Source organism: Nomia melanderi, chromosome 1 (genome assembly GCF_051020985.1).
Source record: "Nomia melanderi isolate GNS246 chromosome 1, iyNomMela1, whole genome shotgun sequence".
Taxonomy (NCBI): Eukaryota; Metazoa; Arthropoda; class Insecta; order Hymenoptera; family Halictidae; genus Nomia; species Nomia melanderi.
In genome coordinates, this window is record NC_134999.1 from 32278807 (window position 1) to 32304568 (window position 25762).

A 25762-nucleotide genomic window follows, 5' to 3' on the forward strand; every position below is an offset into this window, starting at 1 on the left:
CTATTACGTAGTGTTTTTTGTCGTTTACCCTTTTTATAGTGAAGTTGTTTAGCCCTGCGTTTTCCTTGAACAGACTGTACGTGATTTGCTGCGGTGTTTCCACTATTATGATGGTGGGTGGTTTTGCCTTTGCTGTTGGTGCATTCGGTTTGTTGACTTCGGGTTGGCTTGCCTGTATGGTGGAGTTTCCGGATAGTTTCTTGTCTTGAGGTGTAGGCGGCGGGGATCTTGACCTGGGAGCACGACGCTCTAACCAACTGCTAATGGGCCGATGTGCAACGTTGATAAGTTCTCGTATTTCTAGTTAAATAATAAAACAAAAATTTATAAAAATTAAAGAAGCGTGGCCCATGGGGGGATCGAACCCGCGACCTTCGCGTTATTAGCACGACGCTCTAACCAGCTGAGCTAATGGGCCGATGTCCAACGATAGTAATTTTACGTATTTGTTGTTAAATAATAAAATAACGATTTATAAAAAGTAAAGTATGGCCCATGAGGGGATCGAACCCGCGACCTTCGCGTTATTAGCACGACGCTCTAACCAACTGAGCTAATGGGCCGATGTTATATCCTCTTAATATTTAAATTTCCCGTATTTGTTATTAAATAAAAAATCTAAAATTAAAAAAATAAATATGGCCCATGGGGGGATCGAACCCGCGACCTTCGCGTTATTAGCACGACGCTCTAACCAGCTGAGCTAATGGGCCGTTGTGCTCCGTTTCTAGGGAGCTCTATTTCTGTGACAGTTCTCGAGTTAATATTTATATTTCATTAATTTTATGGTAGAAGTGTAAAATAGATCAATTTTAATGTCACTGATCGCTGGGAGGTAGGTTAGATTGAATGTGAGCATCCACGAAATCCAAAAGTGAAACAGATGACAGCTGCTGTTAGAAAATGGGCACATCATGAGTTTTGGAAAGAAATCTATTTTGTACAAAATTTTCAAGTAACAGTAATTAATAATTTTTGAGAGATGCCTGCCGAGCAACCAGTCGACGCATTAAATGACACCCTTAAGGAAATTGTGTTCAGGACGAGAAATTTGGACAAGTTCAAGAGATTGGCACGTCAGACGCACTTTAATGTCAGAGAAGTTGAAGGTTATAGGTTCATCGATTATAATTATTCGTTTAATTCTTTGATATCTATTATATTAATTTATTTTGTGGCAGCGCTGGCAATAATTCACCGTAAATGCGTGCAAACGTTGGGTCCTATGAGCAGATCAGTGTTTCGGGACATTTTCCAATCGGGTCTCGACTTTACAGAAAATATACGACACCTGTTAATCGACAGGGTGTTCGGGGTATTCGATAAAAAGAACGCGTTGCAGGTAATGGAATGTGCGACGAGAAAGTGCTAACTAATGTATAGTAGTTACAGCGTATAATTACAGGTGCACGTTGATCAATGGATCGAGGGCCTTTCAGTGACATTACGCGGCAGCATGGATGAGAAAATACAGTATGCTTATAAAGTAATATTCCCTCTCATACCCCTGGCCAGTTAACAAATTAAAATTTTATTAATTAAAATTTCTAAAGTGAAATCCTCGGTGTTTTTAAACGTTTTAATCATCACCAGTGGTTCGATGATTTAATGGAAATTCTGAATAATTAGGTATACGACCACTTGAAAACCAATCGACTGAAAAGGGAGCAAATATTTCCGATAATGCGTGGCTGTTTAATCAAACTGCAGAATGATGAAAATCCTGACGAAGCTGTTAAAGTAAAATGGAAAATCACCATTGTGTTAATATAAAAATATGCTATTTTCTACTAATAGGAAGACATTAAATTGAAGACAAACGGAAAATTTGTCACTAATTGTTTAACAAATATATCTAATATCTTTAACAAAGTCTTTTAACTTATAGGATCTGATAGATCTTTTACTCAAGAAGCTCGACGTAGACCGTGATGGCTCAATTTCCGAGGAAGATTTCAAAACAGCTGTGAAAGAAAGAAATCCACTTTTATTAGAATGCATGGGTCCAGTCTTTCCATCTAGAGAAGCTCGCAACGTGTTTCTGAGAACGTTTACCGATCGTCTTGGGCGTTTTTGACAATCCTTGCTAACTCCCTTCAATCTCACTCGCAGTTCACGACTAATGAAACGTGTTTAAATATTAATCGAACGCAAATTGACTCTAACACATCCAATATTCTAAAAGCAACCGATCGAGTGACTTCACAATCTCGCCTCTGTGTGTACTTCTTTGAAGTGTACACACGAAGCCTTGAAGAATAATTCAAGAGGAACGCTGATCGAGAAGCCAAGGGAGCGGCAGGGGAGGAAAATGTGCCAAATCAGACAGAAGAGATCCGCCTAGGCCCTGGACCACGCTCCACTAACTTTTCCAAGTCGAACCTGAACTGCATTCCTTACGACTGATCGAACGACGCATACTGACTCGCGTCTTTCCCCCAAACAATCGCTAATGGACCGCGATAATACCATCCCCTAATCGCATCCGATGCAATCCGTGACGCAATCGTCGCAAAGGACTCGATCAACTGCTCAATTGAACTTTCTGAGTGCAAATTATCTGCCCGGCAAGTGCATTTCACCGTAACAGACCTTTTCCCATGCTGCTTCAGCATTGAGTGCTCTCCTGAGAGTACTAGTATAGAAAAAAATAGTAAACCCTGAACACTTGACTGACACGAGTGCACTCGTGTATGGACGTGTCCTTCGAAATTGTTAAATCTCACGATATCCTATACTTCTCCGAGTGTACCATGAAATTTGGTGTCTCTCAAGCTGTATTACAAATTGGATTAAAATGAAATGAGAAAATGGAACTTAATAATAAACTTTTAACCCCCTATACTGCAGCCTTTTATATTCGTACTTATACATACGTAACTACTATAGTCTCTTCAACTTCTATTTCATAAGAAGCTTCATTCCAACAACAATTATTTAAACAAATCTCAGAATCTACAATAATTCAAGCAAAAGTATACACAGCAAACCAACCCCTTTTAATATTTAATCGATCAGTTGATACCCAATCTCTCCGAGCGCAAGTCAGGAAACCCTAGAAGTCAAACAATCAAGTTCTAATTCTCTTCAACTTCTATTTCATAAGAAGCTTCATTATAAAAACAATTATTTAAAGAAATCCCAGAATCTACAATAATCCATGCAAAAGTATACACACCAAACCAACCCCTTTTAATATTCAATCGATCGGTAGATTCCCAATCTCTCCGAGCGCAAATCAGAAAACCCGGGAAGTCAAACAATCAAGTTCCAATTAATCCCCCGTGCGCGATATTCCAATTAACTCCGCGCCGCAAACGCGAGCACCAATCCCCATTAACCACGGCCCGCCGGTCAAAGCGTTAATAGACTATTACGAAAAACAATTCAACAATACAGCATTGTCACATTGTTAATTATCCCAGGCGTCCCCGATTGTGCCGTGTCCCCGGGTCCCGGTGGTGCGAACCTCCGCCCCGGCATTCCCTCGATTAATAGAGACGGTTAGCTGGATACAGTCGGCAAATAGACACGGATTGTGCCCGCGAGTGCAGGGCAAACACGTAGCCGCGGAAAAGCCGCAGCACCGACGCGCCGCGGTGCAGTTCGGCGAGGGGGTGTTTCGGACGTGTTACGAAAAAACATAATGAATGTTTGAGGATCGGGCACGGCTGAACGAATGGCCCGATCCGCGGTCTCAAGCAGCTATAACAACAAATTAAACGAGAAAATCTCGAAGCTTTCGTCGGGACGTCCACCCTGCCCGGAGGCTCGGGCCACAATGCGTGGGCGTGCACACGTATAGCGCCGTGTAACACCAACACACGCGCGAGTCCCGCTCCTCTCCTCCCTTCTCCTTTCTTTCCTTTTTTTTCCCTTCCTTCCTCCGGTTCCAAAAGGGAGAAGGTGGAACGATATTCTGTAAAGAGTATAATAACGTGCGTATGAAAGGGCAGATCCTTTGTGGGTAGCCGACCGTGTCTTGAAAGGATCCACCAGGATCTGCCGTGTACCGTGGAACAGGCGAGAGCCCGGGCACGGGCAGGCCGGCGGGGAGGGGAAGGAGGATCGTCGAGATCGAGAGTTAGGGCACCAGCTGAGAAAACATGCCCGTGGCGTGTCGACAGCGAAATGTTCGTATTTGTGTCTGCGACCGTGGATATGCGGTACACGCCGCGGAAGAAAAGATAGTAGTAGTCCAGGATGTTCGTAAATTCGTAGGTGGCGCGGCGCGGCGCAACGCGCGCCGCCACGTGCAACGGCTCGCATCGATTGAGACCCCGGTACGCCCTCCGTTCGAGGAGATAGTTTGAATTTCATTCGATTATTTCTGCTTCGGGAGTGGAAATTGGGGCTCTAATGAGTTCGGGCGGAGAGGAATTTAATGTTTGCCGAGGAAGAAATAGTGTGTATGATTATTGTCGGTGTATAAATGTAATTGTATTTTTAATTGTATCGAATTAGATTTTTTAGGAGTTTTAGTGTATTTGCGATAATATTTCAACCGCTTGACTCACGATTCTTCTCTTGGTTCAAGAGAATTATAATTCATATTATATCAGATTTTATTGTCAAAGAGTTTCGAAGATAACGATAGTAAAATATTCTGTTTCTTTGATTTGAAAACAAAAGATAACAGTAGTATTTATTAAATCACGATAGGAACATTTGAGAAATCTTCTCGAAGTTCTATTCATTCTCGAAACGACATTTCCAAGCGTGATTGGTTCGCAAAAGCTCAAAGGAAGGGAGCGCAGGGCGATGAAATGATATACCACCGAAAATGAGAAATACGCTCGATCGCAATTTAGCTGTCGTATCTTATACGAATCCGCGAGCGGCAGGGATCATTGGTCACAGGAACGGAAGCGAAAGGATCCCGGATCACAAAAGCATAAATAATAATCAGACTCGATTACTCGGAATGGTTGTGATTTCGACGGAACGTGATGAGACGGCGAGCGATTCGATTTGCGTGGCCCACGCCCACGCATCAAAAGGGCCGGCATCTTGGTCCACCGGCAAAGGATTACGAGAATGCCGGCCAAGTCTTTTTCTCGGGCGATAAATCCAACCGGTAATTCGTGGAGGGGCGCGCGCGCGCGCGCGAGCGAGCGAGCGAGCGAACGATTCACGTGAAATCCAATGCGTAGATCGTATTCACGCGTACATACGCGTGCGCCTTAAAGAGGGGAGAGAAAGCAATAGAAAAGATGAAAGGCCCGTTGGAGGGAGGAAAATAAAATCGTGCTCCTTGGTTTGCGCGACACGTGACCCCGTGACCTTACGGAACGCTGTGAATCAGGCAAAGCGTGTAATTTAAGGGAGATTGAAATTGAATTCAGACATTCGCGTGGGCCGCATCGTGCTTTTAATTGTCATGCAGGTTCCGCGAGTCTCGTAATAATTTTATATGGTTCATAATTTACGTTCATTAATTTTATATATGATTTACATTAACTGGTAAACTGTGCTTTTAATTTTATTGTACTGTAAATCATTTTGTTATCGTACAATACGTTCGGACATGTACTTCGAACAGCTGTAACGTGTATTTTATAACGGAGGAATTGTTCATTAGAAGAATTAATTTAAACATTTATAATGGACTGTTCGGAGACTAACACGCGGATGTAATAAAATTATTGGAAATCGCTTAGATTGATTTTTGTTCGTTTCTTCGATTAAATGTCGCTTCTATCTTTTAGTAGGAATTTACATAATTACGTGTAATCTAATTTTGAACTATACGTCAATTTATCCACAAACATCCCCCAGAAAACTACCCCTAAATTAAATAGCTCATTTCACTTTAGCAACAAGCATATCGCCCATTACCCCCAGCACCGTCCTCGATATTCCTATTTCCCCATCTGCCGCCATAATTATTTACCATACACTGATTCCTGTTACAGAACAAACCACGCTCGTATTTCCGTCCCCTTCGACCGAAACGCAATAATTCTTCGCCGATCGGCCGTGCAGTGGAAACTGAAACGATACCGAGAAAACCGGGAGGCCCTAGCCCAAGCCACGATAAATCAGCGGATTCGTTAGCGGAATCTTCCTAAATCCATTTGTTCGGGAGCCGAGCGACGTAGTAGATCCCGCTGTTTCGACAAACCGGTGTCGTGTTCGAACGGGTGACCACGTGCTGCCGTTTCGTCCCTTTCCTGTTAAGGGAACGCAACAGCCTGCCGATATAAAAAAATCGATATTTCGGTTCCTTATGTTTTCATAAAGTCTTGGGTTCTTCGACATATGTATGCTCTCTATATTAAGGTGGACTTTTCGGGAAGCAGTCATTTTTAAAAATGACAGAGGAACGATCTCATATTGAATATCCTGTTCTACCTTCTACCTAGAGTGAACCTATAATTTCTGAAATAATCACATTTACCAAAACTTCACAAAAATATCACAAAATTAACAAATGTTCCATAACGAAATACTCATCATCAGTGATTACACCAATAATTCTTCGTACCTTCTCAAATACGTTCCCTTTGACATCATCGTCCGACGTATTAGTCTTCTAATAATTTCAAGAAATACTATTGCATGTCATCATCAGTGATTACACCAATAATTCTTCGTACCTTCTCAAATACGTTCCCTTTAACATAATCGTCCGACGTGTTAGTCTTCTGATAATTTCAAGAAATACTATCGCACATCGTACAGTATAAATGCAGTGATTTAAAAAGAAAAGTACCGTTGAAAAATATCTTCGTGGAAAGTCGAAAGTGTTGTGTCGCGAAAGTAAAGCGACAGAAGTGACGTTTCCCGTCGGTCGGCGCAGCGTTCCTTCCTAACTACCTCGAGGCGTCGTTTCACCCTCGGGATCCATCTGCACGGTTGATTGAACATTCCGCGGGCGCGCGAAACATTGCGCAAGCGTCTCAGCTGGACCAGAACGGCCGCATCGATATTTATGGAGCACGGGACCGAAAGCGGCCGGAGATTTTTCCGCGGTGGAAAAGCGATCTAACCGCCGCGCCGGTCCGCGCTCCTGACGCTTTCGCCTATCCGTTAATTAAATTTATTGGCCGAGCGGGGAACGACCTTTCGCCCGTTCCTGTACACCGGTTCCCGCTCCCTGGAATTCGCGCAATAATAAATTTCTGGATGCTTGATTTATCGGGTCAACCGATCACCGGTGATACCGCGTAGGTGTCGCGGACCCCTGGGAGAATGATTAACGCTCGATGGACGCGATCACGTTTTACAATCGCCTAGGAATTTCGACCCAGACCATGTTCGACCGATAGTACGTGGAATTGTTGGAACCATGAATCGATTTCGATCTAAAAGAATCCGTATCTCCATTCTTCTCTTTAACCTTGTAAGAAGTCTAAAGGGGTGGCTTTTCGAGCTGATCATATATTAAAATATTATTTACTGAACTATTATCTTATTATAATTTAAATATATTAACCGTGTTATTTATTATGTTCTATTGCATTTGATAGTAAACTTAAAGTATAAAACTTAGAAGTATTCAAATCATCCCTTATTCAAGGAACGTTCCATTAAATTATATAAAAATTCTCTAGAGTAAAGATACTGTTTCCCTAGCACCATGTACTGTTAATAAATTGTTAACTTTACCGGTGAATCCGTGAACGTCAACTCTAGAATGAAAGCAACCTGAACCAGTCTACAAAATATTAAAGATATCCTCGTCATCAGTGGTTCAAAAGTCTTCTTTCAATACTTCGGTTAAAAGTCAAGATTCGCATGTACCTCTCTGGAACGACACGAAACCGTATTCGAGCGCAAAATACCTCTCGCGTATCAGCTCCAGAAGTTCCCCGTCAGTCACAGGGAAGAAGCGTGTTTCTCATTTCGTTCGGCGGAGTTAATTAGCCCGGCGAATGGGAGCGGAGAGACGTCGAGCCAAGACGATAGGATCGCTGAAAGACACGTTGGGCAACGCCCGCGACGTGCCACGCGACTAGACGGATTTCCAAGAGGAAGAACCGAAGCCGTCTGTCCCGGCCGGCCGTGACGGACGGCCGCATTAAATCATCCGCGCGCGGCCGGCCGGGCTGTTTGTTTCTCCGCGAGGCCGGAATTCAATTCTCTCGACGCCTCGCAAATCGTGAGACGGCCGAAATTCACGCGCCTCGCCGGCCGGTAGCGGTCCCCGTACCAAATTACAGGGGATTTATCGGCGGAGGAATGCATCATCGGCGTAATGACGAAAATAAATTCGCGCGAAGACACGTACGCTCCGTAAACACGTAGCCGGGGTGTAATTTCGTGCTTCGCGGGCCGAACAGTAGGCGGAAATGATATGGCGGAAAACAATTTCGCCCGGAATGAATGAATTTCGGCCCGAAGGCTGTTTCGGGCGCAGGGAAATTATTCTGTATCGATGAAAGCCTGATAGATTAATGAAGCAGGAAATGAAGGGGCTTGTTTATTGAATCGTTACAGACTTTCCAATTTATCGGTCGGAATAATATGTCCGGCGGGATTTCAACGTTTCGGGAGATCACGGCCTGCAGGCTGGCGAGTTTCTCGGAACTGGGACGAGAAAATTGTTTATACTTTTCCGTCGTCTCTGTTAATTGTCCAACTAAAAATATGGTTTACCGCTCGATCGGTAAGATTAACTTTAATTTTAATAGGACAAGAGAATTAGGGGTTTTCGATTAGTTCTTGTTTCTCTGAACAAGACGCATGGATTGAATTTAATTTCCTGGAAGCTTCTGTGATCTAGTTACGGATTGCTGTAATCAAGATTTTATTAGATCTATTTATATACATCTCGCGATATTTGGTTCTGTAATGATTTAAACATTTCTGAAAAGGTTATGGAATGGCAGTGGAGTGAGGCAAAGAGCAAAGCGAGCAGAGGTTGATGCTATTAATCTCTTCAGGTAAATTTCATTTGCAGGCAATCATGCTCGGACATACAATTTAATCTTTCCCGACAACCGCAGCTTGTCGTTACACGTTTTGATATGGAAAGTTTATGGTTAGTTGAAGTTCCCGTTTTAGGAGAGGTAAAATCTACCCCTGGGTTAATTGACGTGTAATCATACCGTTAACTTAAACAAAAATTTCTAATGTCTATACAACATCGTATCTTTAGCAATAATCAGACTTTAAAAATTCGCTAAGAGTTTTCGTAAACACGCAAAAAACTATTTATTAACATTTCCATAATGAATCTAAACCAGTTTGTCGCTCAATGTACCTACATCTAATCCAGAGAACACTAAGATATACTTTTCAAATCCATAAATCCATAGATCACGGAACACTCCAAATATCCTATCTCTATCACCCTGAATATTAAGAAAGAAATCAATAATTTCCATTCACGTTAATAACCCAATTTCCTCTCTTGCTCCACTACCAATTCCATATTTCTAAGCCTATCATTGGTCCAATAAAAACGAACAACCCGCCGAACAGAGTCCAAATCATCAATCCTCGAAACCCACCCCCGCGAAATCAGAATCCCAGCGTCATCCCCGTTCCACTGGGTTCGTTCTCTAATGAATTATCTCCAAATATGAGAGCCAACAAAGTGAACTGCCCGTCAGGCCGGCTCGATCAGCGCGGTGCCCGTCCGCAACAAAGTGTTCATCAAACCCGGCGGGAGTCGGGTGGCAGATTAATATCGGGAGCCAGAAGGGCGTAAGAAACGAGCGACCGATATCTGTTCATTGAACGCTCGGCCAACGAGGTCCGATCGCGATCCGCAGATAGGGATCCAATTAATGGACGAAAGCGGGAGTCGAAGTTCTGATATAGGGTCCTGGGCAACGGCCACGGACGAAAAACATCGAAACCGAGCTGGCCGTGGAGCGATAATGGCGGCGCGCAGCGCCCGGGCATCGCCATAAACTATCTCAAGGTGTCGAGTTTGTCACGGTCATGCGAGACCGAGTTTTCAAAACAGGATTAGGCGTCGGCCGGATCTCAGCGCCGTATCTCTTGCGAAACGTGCATCGTCCATTTTTCAGCGACGTTCCTAACCTCTCTTTCTCCGGGCCCCCCCTCCTTCCCGCCTCTTTTTCCCCTCGTCGGACGCAACGGCTCCCAACCGTGGGGGGATTATCTACATCCGGTCATTTCAGACTAATTTTTTTCTCCGCTCGCCCTTTCGAGGCGACGTTAGAAACGTCCGAGGCTATCCCCTATTCACAGATATCGAGTGGTTTATCGATCCATTGCGCGAACGCTCATTCAAGAGGCGATCTCGTCCGCCTTCAATAGCTCTTCACATTGTTCTCGGATTTCTTCGTTCTTACGATCTGATTCGAAGGGATGCCACATTTCTTCGTGGCTCTAGGGTGATGCGCATTTCTGCGAGACGATTTAACGACGCGACGATTTTTCTTGAGGACCCCCGGAAGTGTGCGCTCCGCGTGACTCCGGCGGAGGGATTTGTGGGCGGTGGTTGGAGTTCGATCGAAGATTTGAGGATTTTGATGAGCTCGATGTGATCGGAATGTTGTGAGAAGCACGTTTTTATTGTGCACTGTTGATCTTTTGAATTTGATAGCTTTTTTATTAGAGATATTTCACTTTTCTCGATGTTTTATAGAAAGCTTTCGAGTCATTTATATTTTACATTATCCCACAGTACTTTAAGAAAACTTTTCCTTAGTAGTTAGTTCTTTAAGAGCTTTGAAACAACTTTGAAGTGTTCCTTATATTTTTCTGTTTATTGGATTATATTGTTTCAGTATATCTTTCAGCGATGTCTGTAAAACTCTGAAGACGTTGAACTTTCCAACGGTAACCGGGACTGCCAACGACAGTTCTTGGACCCGTAACAAATGTTCCTAATTATTCCCGTAGGATCTCTTACTTAGGAGTTCGTATTCTTCGCGTAATACACGACCACGGCCACCTGTGTTTTCGCCTCCGCAATACTCCCTCCGCCATTTACGATAAAGTACGGCGGGAAACCGAGTTTATCCATCACGTTGACGTGCGCCATTCCTCACGCTAAATACCAGAAGTGCGTCTGTTCTTTTCTCGGTGGCGGTTCACTTCGGATCCGGGACGAAGCGGTGGTCACATTAATCGAGGCTGATCGTCGCGATAATTATTTAACGACTTTGACGTCGGTTTACGATGACACGGCTACCGGCTCCAGCCTCCCGTTTGTCCTTTTTGTCAATTTCCTGTCGCAGACGATGCTAGATAGCCCTCCATTTGCGGAGGATGGTACAGTCTGCGCAATCAACGTGTATTTCAAACTTTATTCCTTGCAGATTTGTATCTTCATATGATCTCGAATTTTCGTGTATCTCTTTAGAAGAATAGAGGTATAATAATAATCAAACGTAATTTAATAATAATAACCATCTTTGAAATACAAAGTATACGAACTGTATAGTACAGAATAGAAAATGTAAAATAAATTATAGATCTGTAATGAACTTGTGAAATATTAGTTAGAAAATTAAAAATACCTTCGATTTATATTCTCGATTGAAATTTACCGTGAAATATAAAATTTCATATTAAATCAATCGTGAAAGATTGTTAAATATCGTTAAATATTTCCTTTTTCTCTTTCCCTATTATCTATTTGCGAGAAATTGAGTTATCGGTATTATATATTCATCCGAATAACCGATAATACGTTTGTACGAAGTCATTAGGTATTTCAGATAAATCAGGAAATAATTCGGACAAAAGAAAAAAATGAGGTTTATAGGGGATTCCAGGACCAGTGAAATAATTCCCTTTAATCCAGAAAAGCGAGGAATGGTAATTCTCGCTATCGAGAGAATCAGGGCAGAGGTAGAATTCAATTTATTCCGCGATGGGTTCTACCGATCTACCACCTTACCGTGACAACTCGTTTTTCCCCCATTTCGCTGAACGTAATCCGATGCAACGCGGGATGGTTCATTATCCTGTCAGGTTACCCGCGGGGAAAATGACAGGTTCTCCTGGAAGTGGGTCGCGTAGCTGGCACGAAATTTAAAACACAGGGGATTAGTGTAATGGTGCTGATAGAGAAGAAACATTTTGACTCGTCCGAAGATACGGCTGACTCTTTTTTCGAAGAACTTGACACACGGAGTCCAGCTGTCCCGGGTGAACCACGTTTCGCTTAAATCTTCGGAGTGTTTCTTGCGCAACGCTGTCAACCCTCGGTTGATATTAACTGTATTTTAAGAATTTTTTTTTCGAAGTATTAAATTCACTTTGATGAAGTGAAGTGAATTTAGTGAAACAAGTTTCTATAATTATTTAGTTTCTATCTTTATAATCGAATATCTCCAATTTAATTTAGTAAATCTAAACATTATTCACCTCTTTTCTTTTACGCATAGAAACATTTTATCATTACCTATATTTCCTATGTATCTTGAACGTACACTTCCAATAATCCTCTAATTCCACTTTCACTTAAAAAATTATTAAAACTAATAATTAAAACGATTGAAATAATTAACAGTACCTCCAACGACAAAGTCTCGACAGAGATCACAGGAAAAAGGTTCAAGTCAACATTTCACCGAATCAAGATTCTATAAATCGTCAATCGAAGTCATGATTAATTCGAATAACGTCCGGCTCGAACAGAATCGGCATTATCGCAGATTAGAATCCGGTGCCCCGCCAGAAATCCCGCAGCGTCAGGGAAACGTGGAGGCGACGTTGTTCCGGCGCGAATCGCCGTTGATTTTGAATTAACTTCTGACCTCGTCCGAACCGCCGGCGCGGAAATGATCGATAATCATTATTGACTGCGGCCCGGAGTGTACCTACACGTAGCCGGATATCGAGTCTACGTGGGCAGATACCCATCGGAGATCGATACAACCGGGGTACGAGATATCTTGATATTCTCGGTGAATCTTCGGCAACTTTGCCGGCAACCGCCGCGGAACCCGTGGGCGAGATTCGCGGTTCGCGCGAATCACTTGATTACAACACAGCCGCGCACACGGGATCGATTACGCCGCGGAACGGTCATTATTTAATGGTCATTATTGCAGCTGATTTCGCGCGAGTACACCCCGAGAGCCGCGTGTAAGTTACGAGCGAGATCAATTTCCGGGGCAACGTTGAATCGCTGACAGGTGCGCGCTTAGAGGGAAATATTGATGGCCACGGACAGGGTAATGCGAGAGTTCATGGGATATTTGTGCCTGGTTGAAGCAGGTGATTCGTTCATTACTGTAATCAGGCCTCATCTCCTTTGCATACGCGATTCCGTAGGATTTATAGATTTTTTAGCGAGTCCGGTACCCGCGAACCTGGTAATTTAATAAGAACACAATCTTAGCAGGTTTATACTCGGAATTATTCGCTCGGGCAATTTGGGCGAGTACAGCTCGTACACGTTAAATGAATTTTAAGTTGATGAATTGGGTCGAGCGGAGAATTATGTATGGCCGCGTGATCTCCGAGGACACGCTGCGGAATGTTGCATCTTCTCTTTCTGTAATGAGACGTCTCGTAAATTTGATAATTATACTCCTTCTTTTTATACGAAACATTCCACTTGTATTATCATTTACAAACAGGATAAATACACGGCAAACGTAATCATTACGAAATATATAAAAATTGTATTAACATTATAAGATCAATACATTTGAATTTTATATTTTTCTACAAATTCATGAATATGGCATTAATATACACGCAAAAGGAATATTAACTTCGCCTAAGGATTCCGAATGCCCGAGGAACCGACGCCTTAGAATTTAGAACGTTCCACGGTGCAATTTTGCAATTTGTTCCGCAACGGGTTCGAAGAGTCGGGCCAGCGTTGTTCACCGATGACTCAGCGCAGAAAATATTTTCAAAATACGTTTTGAATATTAAAGTTCGAGGGCGGGCGCGGGTCTGAACGGCGGGTTGTTCCGCGCGGATCTCGCCAGCCTAGCCTCTTTGATTCGATTGTCCCCCGGTGCATTGGAGTTGGCGACGGTCACAATGGCCTCACAAGAATATTTGCAAACGACGTCATCCATTGTCGGCGCGGGAGGCCCGTGGATTCTTCTGGATACATGGAAATCCGAGTTTTCGAGACGCGTGACGACACTCGTATAATGGCCTGCTAACGACTCAACATCTGTCGCGTGGTTATTCGAGGCGTATGACGTTCTGACGCCTCCCCGCGGAGGCACGATCTATCCGTCTAACATCTGAAGGCCCTTCCGTTCAGTGACGGAAATCGATAAATAACGGCAACAAAATTACTTCTGTTAGAGTAAAATAATGGGTATTACAATTTTGTGGACCATGGAAGAATGGCATCATTTATCTTTATTATTCCTTGTAACTTTGGTTGAATATTCGTGATTAAAATATACTTGAAGCTTTATTGCAAGAAATATTGATAGAATAATCGATATTTAATTCAATTAATTTTATTTATTAGAAAATTACTTCTGTTAGAGTAAAATAATAGGTATTACAATTTTGTGGACCATGTAAGAATGGAATTATTTGATTTTATTATTACTTGTAACTTTGGTTGAATATTCGTTATAAAAATATATTTGGAACTTTATTGCAATAAATATTGATGGAATAATCCATATTTAATTCATTTAATATTAGCAACTCGAAAATTAGTAAGGTTGCAACGATATTTCGCAGTTCGACATACAATGATATTTTACAGTGAAAAAGATAGAAATCGGAAACCTGTCGAAAAGTAAAAAAAATGTCCCATTCAACAGGTTAAAGCGCTACTAAAACCGTTTGAATTGTTCGACGCATCCGAGAGTGCTTCGAATTTGCAAAAAAAGTACAATAAAACGGCAATTATTCAACGAGGAACCAGCGGGGACAGTTACATCCAAAAATAGAGTGACCAAGTCCGTTCATATTTCGCCCACCAAATACGGTGAAAGCGGGATCAGAGCGGCGCGTCGCAACCAGGCGATACCGAAAGCCATTACGGAGCCATAACGCAACCAGGATGGTAAATCGCGATTGATATGCAAATCGGTCGCATCATTAGTGAGCCCCCGTACGTGTGCGAGCAAAGAAGGAGCACCGAGGAGGTGTGACCATTGCAGGAAAGAGGATTCAAAGGGTGGCTGTCGCATATTCACTTGAAAGGAAGAGCGGGCACCGATGGTCATCGGTCGTTAAAGTGAAAAATTATACTTTCCTTAGATCCTCGTTGTCGCCTTACGTCGGATCCAGATTCAAACGGTCGCATCTGCGGAATGGTCAGCTGCGGCCACCGGCCAATTAGAGACGCACTCTGTGAGAAAGTGCCGGCGAAAGGGTGGGTGAAATGGAATTCCTCTGGTTCTCGATATGCCACGACCGTTGCTCCACCTTAATAGGGACATTTTTATGCTTGCACCGCGAAGAACATTCCGTCTTATTATTATCTCTTTTATCTATAATTCATTGAAACGAAAATAATTCTTCTTATTCCATAATCTATCTAGAATTTATCGAAACGAAAATAATTCTTCTTATTCCATAATCTATCTAGAATTTATTGAAACGAAAGTAATTCTTCAAATTACTTGGTTCCTCTGTTTTTAATATTATATTTTATATTAAAGTAAAGAATAATGTGTATTAAATTCTTTTAACTTCTCTACAATTCGTTTCTTTAACAGTTAGACTAAACGTGGAACTAATATTTAATTGTCAATATGTAATTATTGCAAGTACAATAATTATAATCTAATATAAGTATTATAGGGATATTTATCTTCTTAATTTACCATGAGAAGTTATTTCCTTTCTTAACATTTATCGTCATTAACATTTTTACGACTGAAACCATCTTTTCCTCTTTCCTTGTAGAATCTTTCCCTCCTTTCGCTCTCGGAAGAATAAATGAACCGTGGAAGACGGAAAGGGCATTGTAGGTTCTTTCAATAACAAGTCCGCACATTAACAATGTAAAGTAGTTGGCCCAAGAATGCTTCCTAGCACTTTTCCACGCAATTTCTTCTGAAGTTCCTGAACTGCATTTTCTCTGGGCCAAGAAGCGACAGCTTTCACGAGCCGAGGGAATGGTTGCGCATTCATTCTCAGGAAATTTTAATAGATTTGCATCTTGTTTTAGCCTAAGGGAAAATTACCGGTTTCGGTAAAACGGTCTTGAGTTCACCATCACCTGATACGTCGTAAATAGGGGGCACGGTGACGCAGGTGCCTGTTCCGTAGGGGGAAGGGGGCGAAAATTCTCCACGCGTGATCATGTGACTTTATTAAACGCCTCTTCATTTAGTAACTGAAAATCGATTGAATTAAAACATTCGCTGGATCCACTCTGTTCAGTGATATGAAATTACATTCTAAAATAATAGTCCACACGAGGAAATGTTTAACAATCTCAATAGAACCTTCTCAATAAACGCAGCGACGAATGTTTCATTTGAATAAAATCATAAAATTAATTGAAAACCGGACGCTTTCAACAATGACACCTTCACAACCGTTCAGTTTCTCGAGGAAACATTGTTGGTTTTCGGAGTTGAGGGTTGAACTTCCGGCTCCAGGTGAGGCGCGTTCAAAAATAAAACCTGCCGCGACCCTTACCTCCTTCCTCTAACACAACAAACGTTTCTAAGATCCTCCCCTATAAATAATACACAAACGAATGAACAGGAAGAACCGAGAAATAGAGAGTTGCAAGCCAGACTCGATTAATTTGCAACAGAAAAGGAAAAGCGAGTACGGATTCACAATTTAATTCCGTGTCAAATGCAGGAAACGTAACAAGAAATTAACGGAGCGTGCATGGTATCAATTAATTCCGAATAATACAAAACATCACCGACGAGCGTGCAACAATTTAATCCTACCAAACGTAGAAAGCTCTGTCGAAAGAAATTAACGAACCAACACGGTGCCAATTAATGTCGAATAAAATAGTAAAATCGATATACGTGCACGCGATAATTCCATTCTTTCCGATACAGGAAACGTTATTCCCACAATTAACAAAGCCCCGGCGCGGTACCAATTAATCGTACGAAGGTATTCGCGGTGTTCAACGGCTTCCGTCGATCGGCACGATTAATCAATGCTAAAATAAAGGTACTTTCACCGGTGTCCGTCGGCGGGTAGACCGCCGGAAGTCATCGAGATTCAATCAGGTGTGTCAGAAGTGCCAGGAGGAAATCGTAATTCGCGGAGTTGTCTGGTGGATACCGGTCAGCCACGCTCGCCGCCGCTCGTCGTGTAATTGCCTCGGTAATATTCACGATGAACCTCGGATTATATTCTCGGTGCCGTGCCGCGGATTCCGCGGCGACTTTCTCGCGTCCGCGCGAAAGTCCGGCACGGAAGGTTGCGCCCATTCACGTGGAGCGCGTAAAGGCTAGTTCAGACTGACAATTGAAGCCACGAACCCCAAAATAGTACAAATCAGCTAATCAACATTTTCTGAGAATCAATCTTTCTTTTCAACTTCGTTCATTCATTCGTTATCTTCTTCAATGATTCCTGTTGCAAGCATTCGGTACACGTACATTTTCAGTAGACATTTTTAATATTATTAAATAAATCTGGGGAAGCTGAAAATCGTTATACGGGTAATATATATTGGTAATTTTGAGAAGTGAACTTGTGCTGTTTTGGAATTCATGGATTTAATGATAGTCTGTCGATCGCGAGGGATGAAACGGTTTTAAGCCAGTTCGCTGATAAACATATATTCTGTTTTCAGGAGAAAACGAGAGCTAATTATACGGGTGTTTTAATGTTACCTTAGCTGATGTATGCATCTAATTATTTTAATACAACTACATGAGTGTTTGAGTATCAGTTGCATCAACCCTTTTGGGGATGATAATTCGTTGAACTTCTGAAAACTCCTTTTATTAAGAAAATATAAATATCTTGTTATTTAAATAATTAAATTATCGCTTTACAATTTTCGAGTTTAGGTATGGAAGCTCGAAGTCGCCATTATGTCGGCATTTGATTTGATAGAGGTAAAATAAATAGTTCCCAATTCATTGAAAGAACACACAATGTGTAAAATACTTTAAAAGGAATAATATTACATCTTCAAATTGAAAAATAAATTTTGTATCTTAATCCTGGTTTAATTATTAACACAGACAATCTACATAAATCACTTGTCGAGGTCTTTCGACTGTCCGTAGATAATATACGCGGATAGTTTATTATCAAAGATTCTCAGTCTGGACTATCCTTAATTTTTCGCCGTGGACCGAGGCAGGATGCGGTTTTCCGGGATTGCAGTCGGCTGCAATTACTCGCGGCCTGGCCGGTAAGCCGAGGCGGGACGACCCTTAACCTCTGCCCGATGTCTGCTGCCACGGAGGCTGCTGGTAATCACGTATCCTACCGTACCCTTCGTACACGAAGGCCAAAGGGAGACGTGGGTGAGAGCGAGTCGGACGAAGAGGAGGAAGGAGGCCGAGAGGACGAGGCGCAGGGAGACGTCCGTGGAACGCAGAATGGAGTGAGTGCAGTGGAATTGAAAAGAGCAAAGGGAATGATGAAGTTGGAGAGGCGGGGAAGGATATTGAGAATAATTGAGGATTTGAAGGGAGGAAAAGAGGGGTATCTCTGAGACTACGACGACACGGGTAGGTGATGGATGTTCATCTTCGAACTAAATAACATTTCATTTGGTTACTTTTCATTTCGACGTTCTTAATTTTTTGTAGGATAAGTAGAAAGGAAAATCTTCGTGTATAATATTAATATTGCGAATATTAAGCTTTAGTTTCGAGTAAAAATGGTTAACGCGTAGAAATATTGAAACTTTGTAGTGACGTTAAAGGATATTGAATTGATAAAATATCGGTTGAGGTATAGGCAAGCGAGTTTCCTCTGCATACAATTTACTTACCCTGAGATATTTTCATCTATTATTCAACGAGAAATTTCGACGACGCCTATAATGTACACGCTGAGACGCGGTTATTACCATAATTACAGACAATGTACAATTAAGTACGCTCATCGCGGTGATCAAGATCATCGTGATGATGACCATCATCATTATCATTATCGTCGTACGTGGAATGGCTGTTCTCTTTTCAGGGTACATTTAAAAGGGTTGCTCGGCCTGTAATTTCCCGAATAATTCACAAAATAATGCGGGGTATGATTGAAATACTTCTGGCCGCGTGTTTAATGAATTAACCACTGTCCATAATTTCGACGATAATTTCGCCGGTAGATTGGACGCGCGATCCGGTATTGATAAGGGCACACGCTCGAATACCGATGAGCCGAGCCCATTAAAAGGAATCAATCAATGTGATCGACGAATGAATCAACGTGATTTCCGTCATCGTTCATCGTAATAAATTGCATTATTTTACGAGTCGAAAATTGAAAAGTAAATTAACGGTACAAGGTTACAGACGTCCAGTGAAACATTGTGCGTGTTTCGATGGCCCATTACCGAGCTGAAAATACGATTTAATTACGATACGAAGACCGATCGGTGTAACGGCTTGATCGGTAACCGTCGACCTCGCGAGAAAAGGCACAAAATCGATCTCACCGTGTTACCGCGCTTCGTAATTCATAGTCTGCCACCGGTGAATAATTTTCGGTGCCAGATAACCATTTTCTCGCGCGTGATTCCGATCGGTACACGTTAACAAAGTGGCGCATCGTAAAATTCGTCAAAAGTTCAGCGCGTTCTACTTTCTTTGGAAAGCTGGTGAAAGGATCAATTTTGATTTTGATGCGGTTTTGACAGTAAAAAATATCTGTTGTGATGAAAATTGAATCTCCGGTATTACGACGAGATAAATCATTATTCGATTGATTTTACATTACCATTCAACTAACAGTTGTTGTCACCTTATCGTATAATATTTTCAACACAATATTTTACGGGTTTAACAGTTATAACGTATAATATAGCACCTATGATAATCTGTCAATTGAATCATCAACTGTTAATAGAAATTTTCATATTACCTTTATATTATTCGATCATTCAATTCAATGATCATGCAAGTGTACAAAATATGTTTCCAATGGTTTCTTTAAATTTTAATAATTTAATTTTTCAATAGAACTGTTCCTCTGATCATAATACCTCATAATTTCACGAGAAGAGGACTGTTGCGTCAAATTCTGACGTTTTCAGTAAAACAGCTGCGTTTCGAGTACGAGGAGGTCCAGGTAACGGTGTGAATAGGTTCGCGGAGGCCATAAGTTTGCAATTTTCATTCCAGTCGTCGATCGTAGCCCACGGTCCCGAGTTTTCTTTCGAGATCAGTGCCTCGTGATGGTTTCTATTCCCTTTCCGCTATATTGAGCAATGTTCCGCGCCGAAGACACCGGCCCCAATCGCCATTCAACGATTTCATAAATAACCATTATTGTCCCGTTTAAGTTCCCTTTACGGGAAACCGTGGTAGGGAAGATCATAATTTCGGGTCCAGGCGAATCGTGCCTCTCGAAAATATGTCCCGCCTTGTCACATGTCACGACCGCTTTGTACGAGGACAAGGGACAGGAATATTCTCTGAAAAAACGGAAATAAATATCCGAACTACCCTTAAACTTCGAGACGAACGAGCGTGGAGAATCGGCCCTCAATTTTCTATGGCCACAATTTTCGTAATACAATATCCTTCCTCGGACTTTTTAGTTCTTCGAGCATGTCTCCTATACAATAGACGATTTCAGCAAACCAGCTTTATTTACCTTCCAAGGTTATTACTTATTTCACGAGTTAAGTACCTGCTACACATTACGATGAATTAATCGAATTTTGAGGTTTTACGAATTTTGAGACATTACTGCGAATACAGTTTATTCTTTAAATATAATTACAGTTTGAATATAGAATTTTTAACCTACGATTAATACATAGAATTCCTTCCGCTTTTTACTAACTTTCCATATTTAACCATAGTCAAACTTCAAATTGCTTCATCTCAGAATATATAACATCCCAGAGAACAAACCGCTCAATCAATTTCCCACAAAACAAGCCCATTCATCGCAACTGAAATTGTTTCTTCCAAACCGAAACATAATCAATAAACTTTCGTAAGCCCCGTCGAAGGTGAATTATTACACGCGTTGTCTCCGAAACAATAAACTGCTATACAATTTACTCAAGTTTGATCGCTGAGACTTTAGACAATACAATGTTGAGGCAACTCGTTGCAGGAGGCGTCGAATTTATTTGACGTGAATTGTCAACGCCGCATGGGAACGCGGCCGATAAATCCGCCGCGGTTTCGCAGGCTGCGGTCGATAACGAATTTCCGTGTCGCGATACCGCGGAACGGCAATGAGGAAGTCGCCTAACCTGGAAGAACGCCGGCGAACGTAAATTTACGCGCGACCCCAATGGGTAAAGGCGAGAATCACGGATGACGGAGGCGCGAGAACCGAGCAACGGCTACATTTTCCCTTCGTCCTGCCCCCCCACTCCCCCCACTCAACCCCTTGACCGTCGTAAACGTCGACGGTCAATCCGCAGGCTCCCCTGGAGTTTGCCAATTTGTTGCTCGCAGTTCGCCGCGCTGCCGGGGGCTTCGGGGACGATAGTAAAATTCCGATACGTCCGCGATGAAACGAATTTCAATTTTAACCCTTAGACTGCCAACGTAATAATACGACTCGCAGTGTGATTAACCCTTTCCGGTACGATTGAATCATGACAAATTGTGCGTAATAGATGTATTTTATTTTCATTGAAGAAAACGTGTTTCATTTTATGACTCACACATCTTGTTGATTAACAGGATATTGATTAAAAGTAATGTGACAAGGTACTGGTAACTGTTATGCCAATTTATTCTCACTTAGGAGCTGCACAAATTTTGTACATGTAAAAACGTGTTACCTGTAACTTTAGTCGTTTGTCATTTTACAGTAAGGGGTTAAACATTTATACTGGGCAAACGAGCCGCTTGAATTTCACTGTTGTCAATTTTTATAGGAGTTTAGGGTCTATTTTACGAGAATTTTATGAATAATCAGTTGTTTGATTTAAAAGCGGGGAGTATTCCAACATTTTCACTAAATTTTGTTATAAAGCGAAAGAAAAAGATGGATTTGGTAGTATGGGAATTATAGAAGACGATTTCGTGATCTTTTCACTTGGCACTCGCGAGTGTAACTGTAAATTAATGCTGAATTGAATAGGGGAATTGGGGTTCGCGAGGTGTGATGGTAATTGGAAATAAAAGGACACTGGATGTATCGATCATCAGACTTTCTGAGGAATGATTTTGCGAAAGGACAGTTGCTACATTAATTCTGGTGGCGTACGTCGAGCAAGGGATTTCCTAGGGAAAGCTGGACGACAGAGACAAGCTGCATTTCTTTCATATGAGACTTACATACTTTGCTGAAATTTATGATCGCGATAGTATTTTACAGTATTTCCTTAGGGGGTTGTAGTTAACAGTGTCTAGGCATCTGCAGGTTCCAGTGAATAATGCCACTGACATTTTGAACAGATAGTATTGATGATGACATCATGAAAGTTTAATCTATTACTCTACTCTGCACTATTCCTTCATCTCTAACTATCCTTACACTACTTTATTCTCCTATTCAAAAAATATTCTCACAATGTCATTCGAATGCTTACAATACAAAACTAATATTTTCCTACAGTAGAGCCAAAGATGGATAAGAAAAATATATCCACAAACATCCACCATTATCTATATCAACGCCCAAAAACCCACCCTCTCAAATAATCAACATCCATTTCAAGAAACACTTCAGACCAGAAACAGGCAACTGAATTCCAATGACAAAATTTTCCAAGCAAGCCAACACAACATTTCGATTTCCTAATTTTTTTCTGAATCACCGAGTACTCGGCTCACGGGGAGGCCGAGGTCGTGCCGCAATAACGCCACGCAGCCCGACAATGGCGGCCTCGCGTTCATCCCGCGCTCCCATTACACCATTATAAATCATGCCTCCGCTCATTTTCGTGATTCGAGGCTGGGCCAGGGCTCGACGTACTTGACGTGTAGGGTCAACGGGTCGCGGGGCCAGGTGAAACGGCCGGGTAACACAAAGTAGAGAGGGCCCCGATGGGCCGTATCGATTCGTTCCGCGCGCAGGATCGTTGTGCCGGGCCATCACGCGCCGTCCGCGCGCGCGCGCGCGGAATCGCGGGATATCACGGAACGCGGCCCCGCGTATTGTAAATCGAATCGACCGGTCGTGGTCCGCCGTGTACGGGGCACGGAATGCGGTAATAACGAAAACGCGGCACGTGAAATGCCGACGAAATGGGTCGGGCCGATTTATCGTTGAATCCCACGGACCGCAGGAATCGCGTCGCCATCTGCGCGCAACAATATACATCCGACGCATCGGATGTTAATTGTTATGAATGTTTATTGGAACCGATATTATTGGCTACTTGGCCGAGATCGCGAATGAGCGGAATCATTGTGCGCGTAAACAGCTTTTGTCAATGGAGCTTTGTGAAGAAGGTTTTGTTAACTCAGCGGATACTGGGAAATTTCAATTGGCAAGCGAAATAGTAGTTATCGTCGACTGGTCGGTGTGTATTATTTGTAGGTTCGAAGATGCAGTTGATTGTAAGCTGTTAATTGAGCGTCCTTTATTTCCAGATCGTGCATGGGCGGAACATTGTCTACGCGAAGAGATTCTTCTGAGGGAGCTATGTGAGGAAGGTTCTGTTAACTCAGCGAATACTGAGAAATTTCAATTGTAAAGTGAAATAGTAATTATTGTTGAATAATTGGTGAATGTTATTTGAAGGTTTGGAGATTCAGTTGATTGTAACTTGTCGATTAACCCTTTGCCCTATGAGTTCTTTGTTTAATACGACTGATTTGAGTACCTTGTTATTGATAACTTATTGAATATAAGAGGAAAATTCTAGGCATATTCTATGCCAACATTTGATCTAAAGTATAATCATTGATAACAGAGGAATAATGCACAGTTTGAACTCAAAAAAATTGAATAATATCTATGTTTGTTACATTCTATTTGAAATCTTCATCCTGACACGATATTATAGGACGAGGGGTCAAGCGTCATTTACTTCCAGATCGCGGATTTCAATGGAAATTAATAACTTTCTAAACTCATCCTCGGCAGTTCTTCATTAATTCGGAATTTAAAAAGTTTCCAGTGAGATTGCTTCTTCATCTTCCAAGTGTTCGCTCTTAAAACCGAGGAAGAACGAACGGAGGAACTTAACGGAGCACGAATACTCCCATGTTCAGCCGGTTGCCGGTCTTAAAGGGAGTTTCCTTGGCTCCAGCCGAGAAAATGGCCTGCAGGAAGGCACACTGTACGCTACGGGCGTTTTAATAGAAATTCGAATGCCAGGAATGTCTGATTGAACGACGACTGCAACCGTGGCCTCCCGTATGCCCACGTGTCCACGCGGTGAGATAAGATCCGGCGAGTTGTAAGCTTTTAATCGATGCTATCCACTTGGAACTGAATTTACGGGACGTGTTTTCGATAAGTACACGCGCGCTCGCGTACGCTCGGACATCGGAGAAGCCACCATTCGACGGAGGTTGCGTGGAACTTTTACAAGAAAGTCGTACGTATTAAAGTTACGTGACGTGTCGGTTGGAAAAAGGCGGATTTTTCAAAGCCGGACGGCTCGCGAATGAAATAAATTCCGAATTATTATTTCTTTTAAGGTAACACGCGGAATGGTTACCATTAGGCTGAGAGGTTTATGCATTTACCATAAATGATATTCGATAAAACATAACGAAGCGGAGGCTTCGATCAGCCTCGACTTATTCTATTTTATTAGTCACGTACTGTCACCCACAGAGGAAGGTACTTTTACAATATTATATTTAAAATATTGTACAAACCATTGGATAATATAACTTGGAACGAGAAAATATAATAAATATAGTACATATAGTATAGACACGATTACTCTATAGCCATCAACACATTGTACGAGTTTCTAACAGTAAACATTTTATTTATCCATATTTCAGGAATCAACAGCATGATCAATTGAAGTATGAGGAAATCAAACTGTAAGTATGCACTTAATTTCAAAATTCCTTCGAAAACATCAGGTATAATGTGACAGAGGGGATCGTGTTACGCATACCGGAAGCGCAAGAAGCATCCATCGATGCTATCACGGTCTAAAACATGATATAGCCGTCGGACTTTTTGCCTCGTACAGTCGACGGTAGACCATAGTTCGAGAGAAAGGTTTCGTTGATGGCAGCAACGGTACCCCTTCACCCCCCTCTCTGACGAACGACCATCTGAAAATTAACCGGCATAAAATTTTAATTAAGATTTCCTAATCCGTACCAGTCTCTCCACCCGTTAATTACAATGAAACGTTTAATAATCCCGCATCGCGGTGAGATTTACACTTCGCGCCGGGATTTACACTTCGAGGCAGGCCCCGTTCCGTAAAATTTCAATCACCATAAACTGTGGTGTTTGCCCTCGCCACGGATTCCCGTCGCTTTCCCCCATTTTTACGAGCCGACGGTAATGCTCGTGCAATCTACCGACGGTTAATCAAACCTGTAATCTATTGGAATCGACTATTCCGGAATTCTGACCGACCCGAGGCACAGTTCCCTCTAATTTTCTTCGATCTTCGATCGAGGCGCACGGAACGGGTCCCGATCGTGATCTTTATTGGCGATCGGCTGATTAAAATTAAAGTTTCGAGGCGGTGACGGAGATACTGCGGTTTTATTGGCTTTACGGTCACTGTTTTCGATTATCATCAATTGTGAATTAACGCGGGGTTTGTGGGAAAGCTTTTGTTATCTGTCTTCTACTCGGAAATTTTCGAGGTTGCGTGCTTCGGCGT

At 42.2% G+C, this 25762-nt stretch overlaps 1 protein-coding gene, 1 long non-coding RNA gene and 3 other non-coding genes across 5 annotated transcripts; 2 read left to right on the forward strand and 3 right to left on the reverse strand.

Moving 5' to 3' along the window:
• Nucleotides 1-344: 344 nt before the first annotated feature.
• Nucleotides 345-418, reverse strand: TRNAI-AAU (transfer RNA isoleucine (anticodon AAU)). Its single transcript has one exon. It is a non-coding gene; the product is annotated as a tRNA-Ile (tRNA).
• Nucleotides 419-489: 71 nt separating this feature from the next.
• On the reverse strand, nucleotides 490-563 carry TRNAI-AAU (transfer RNA isoleucine (anticodon AAU)). The gene has a single exon. It is a non-coding gene; the product is annotated as a tRNA-Ile (tRNA).
• A 76-nt stretch (nucleotides 564-639) lies between these two features.
• Nucleotides 640-713, reverse strand: TRNAI-AAU (transfer RNA isoleucine (anticodon AAU)). Its single transcript has one exon. It is a non-coding gene; the product is annotated as a tRNA-Ile (tRNA).
• A 269-nt stretch (nucleotides 714-982) lies between these two features.
• On the forward strand, nucleotides 983-2077 carry LOC116428485 (calaxin). The gene is made up of 5 exons (XM_031980159.1): nucleotides 983-1109; nucleotides 1182-1342; nucleotides 1406-1486; nucleotides 1630-1740; nucleotides 1889-2077. The coding sequence occupies exons 1-5, from the start codon at nucleotides 983-985 to the stop codon at nucleotides 2075-2077; spliced, it is 669 nt and encodes a 222-aa protein (XP_031836019.1).
• Nucleotides 2078-18468: 16391 nt separating this feature from the next.
• LOC116428486 (uncharacterized) lies at nucleotides 18469-24180 on the forward strand. The gene is made up of 3 exons (XR_004235265.2): nucleotides 18469-18542; nucleotides 23544-23694; nucleotides 24067-24180. It is a non-coding gene; the product is annotated as an uncharacterized LOC116428486 (long non-coding RNA).
• Nucleotides 24181-25762: the final 1582 nt, after the last annotated feature.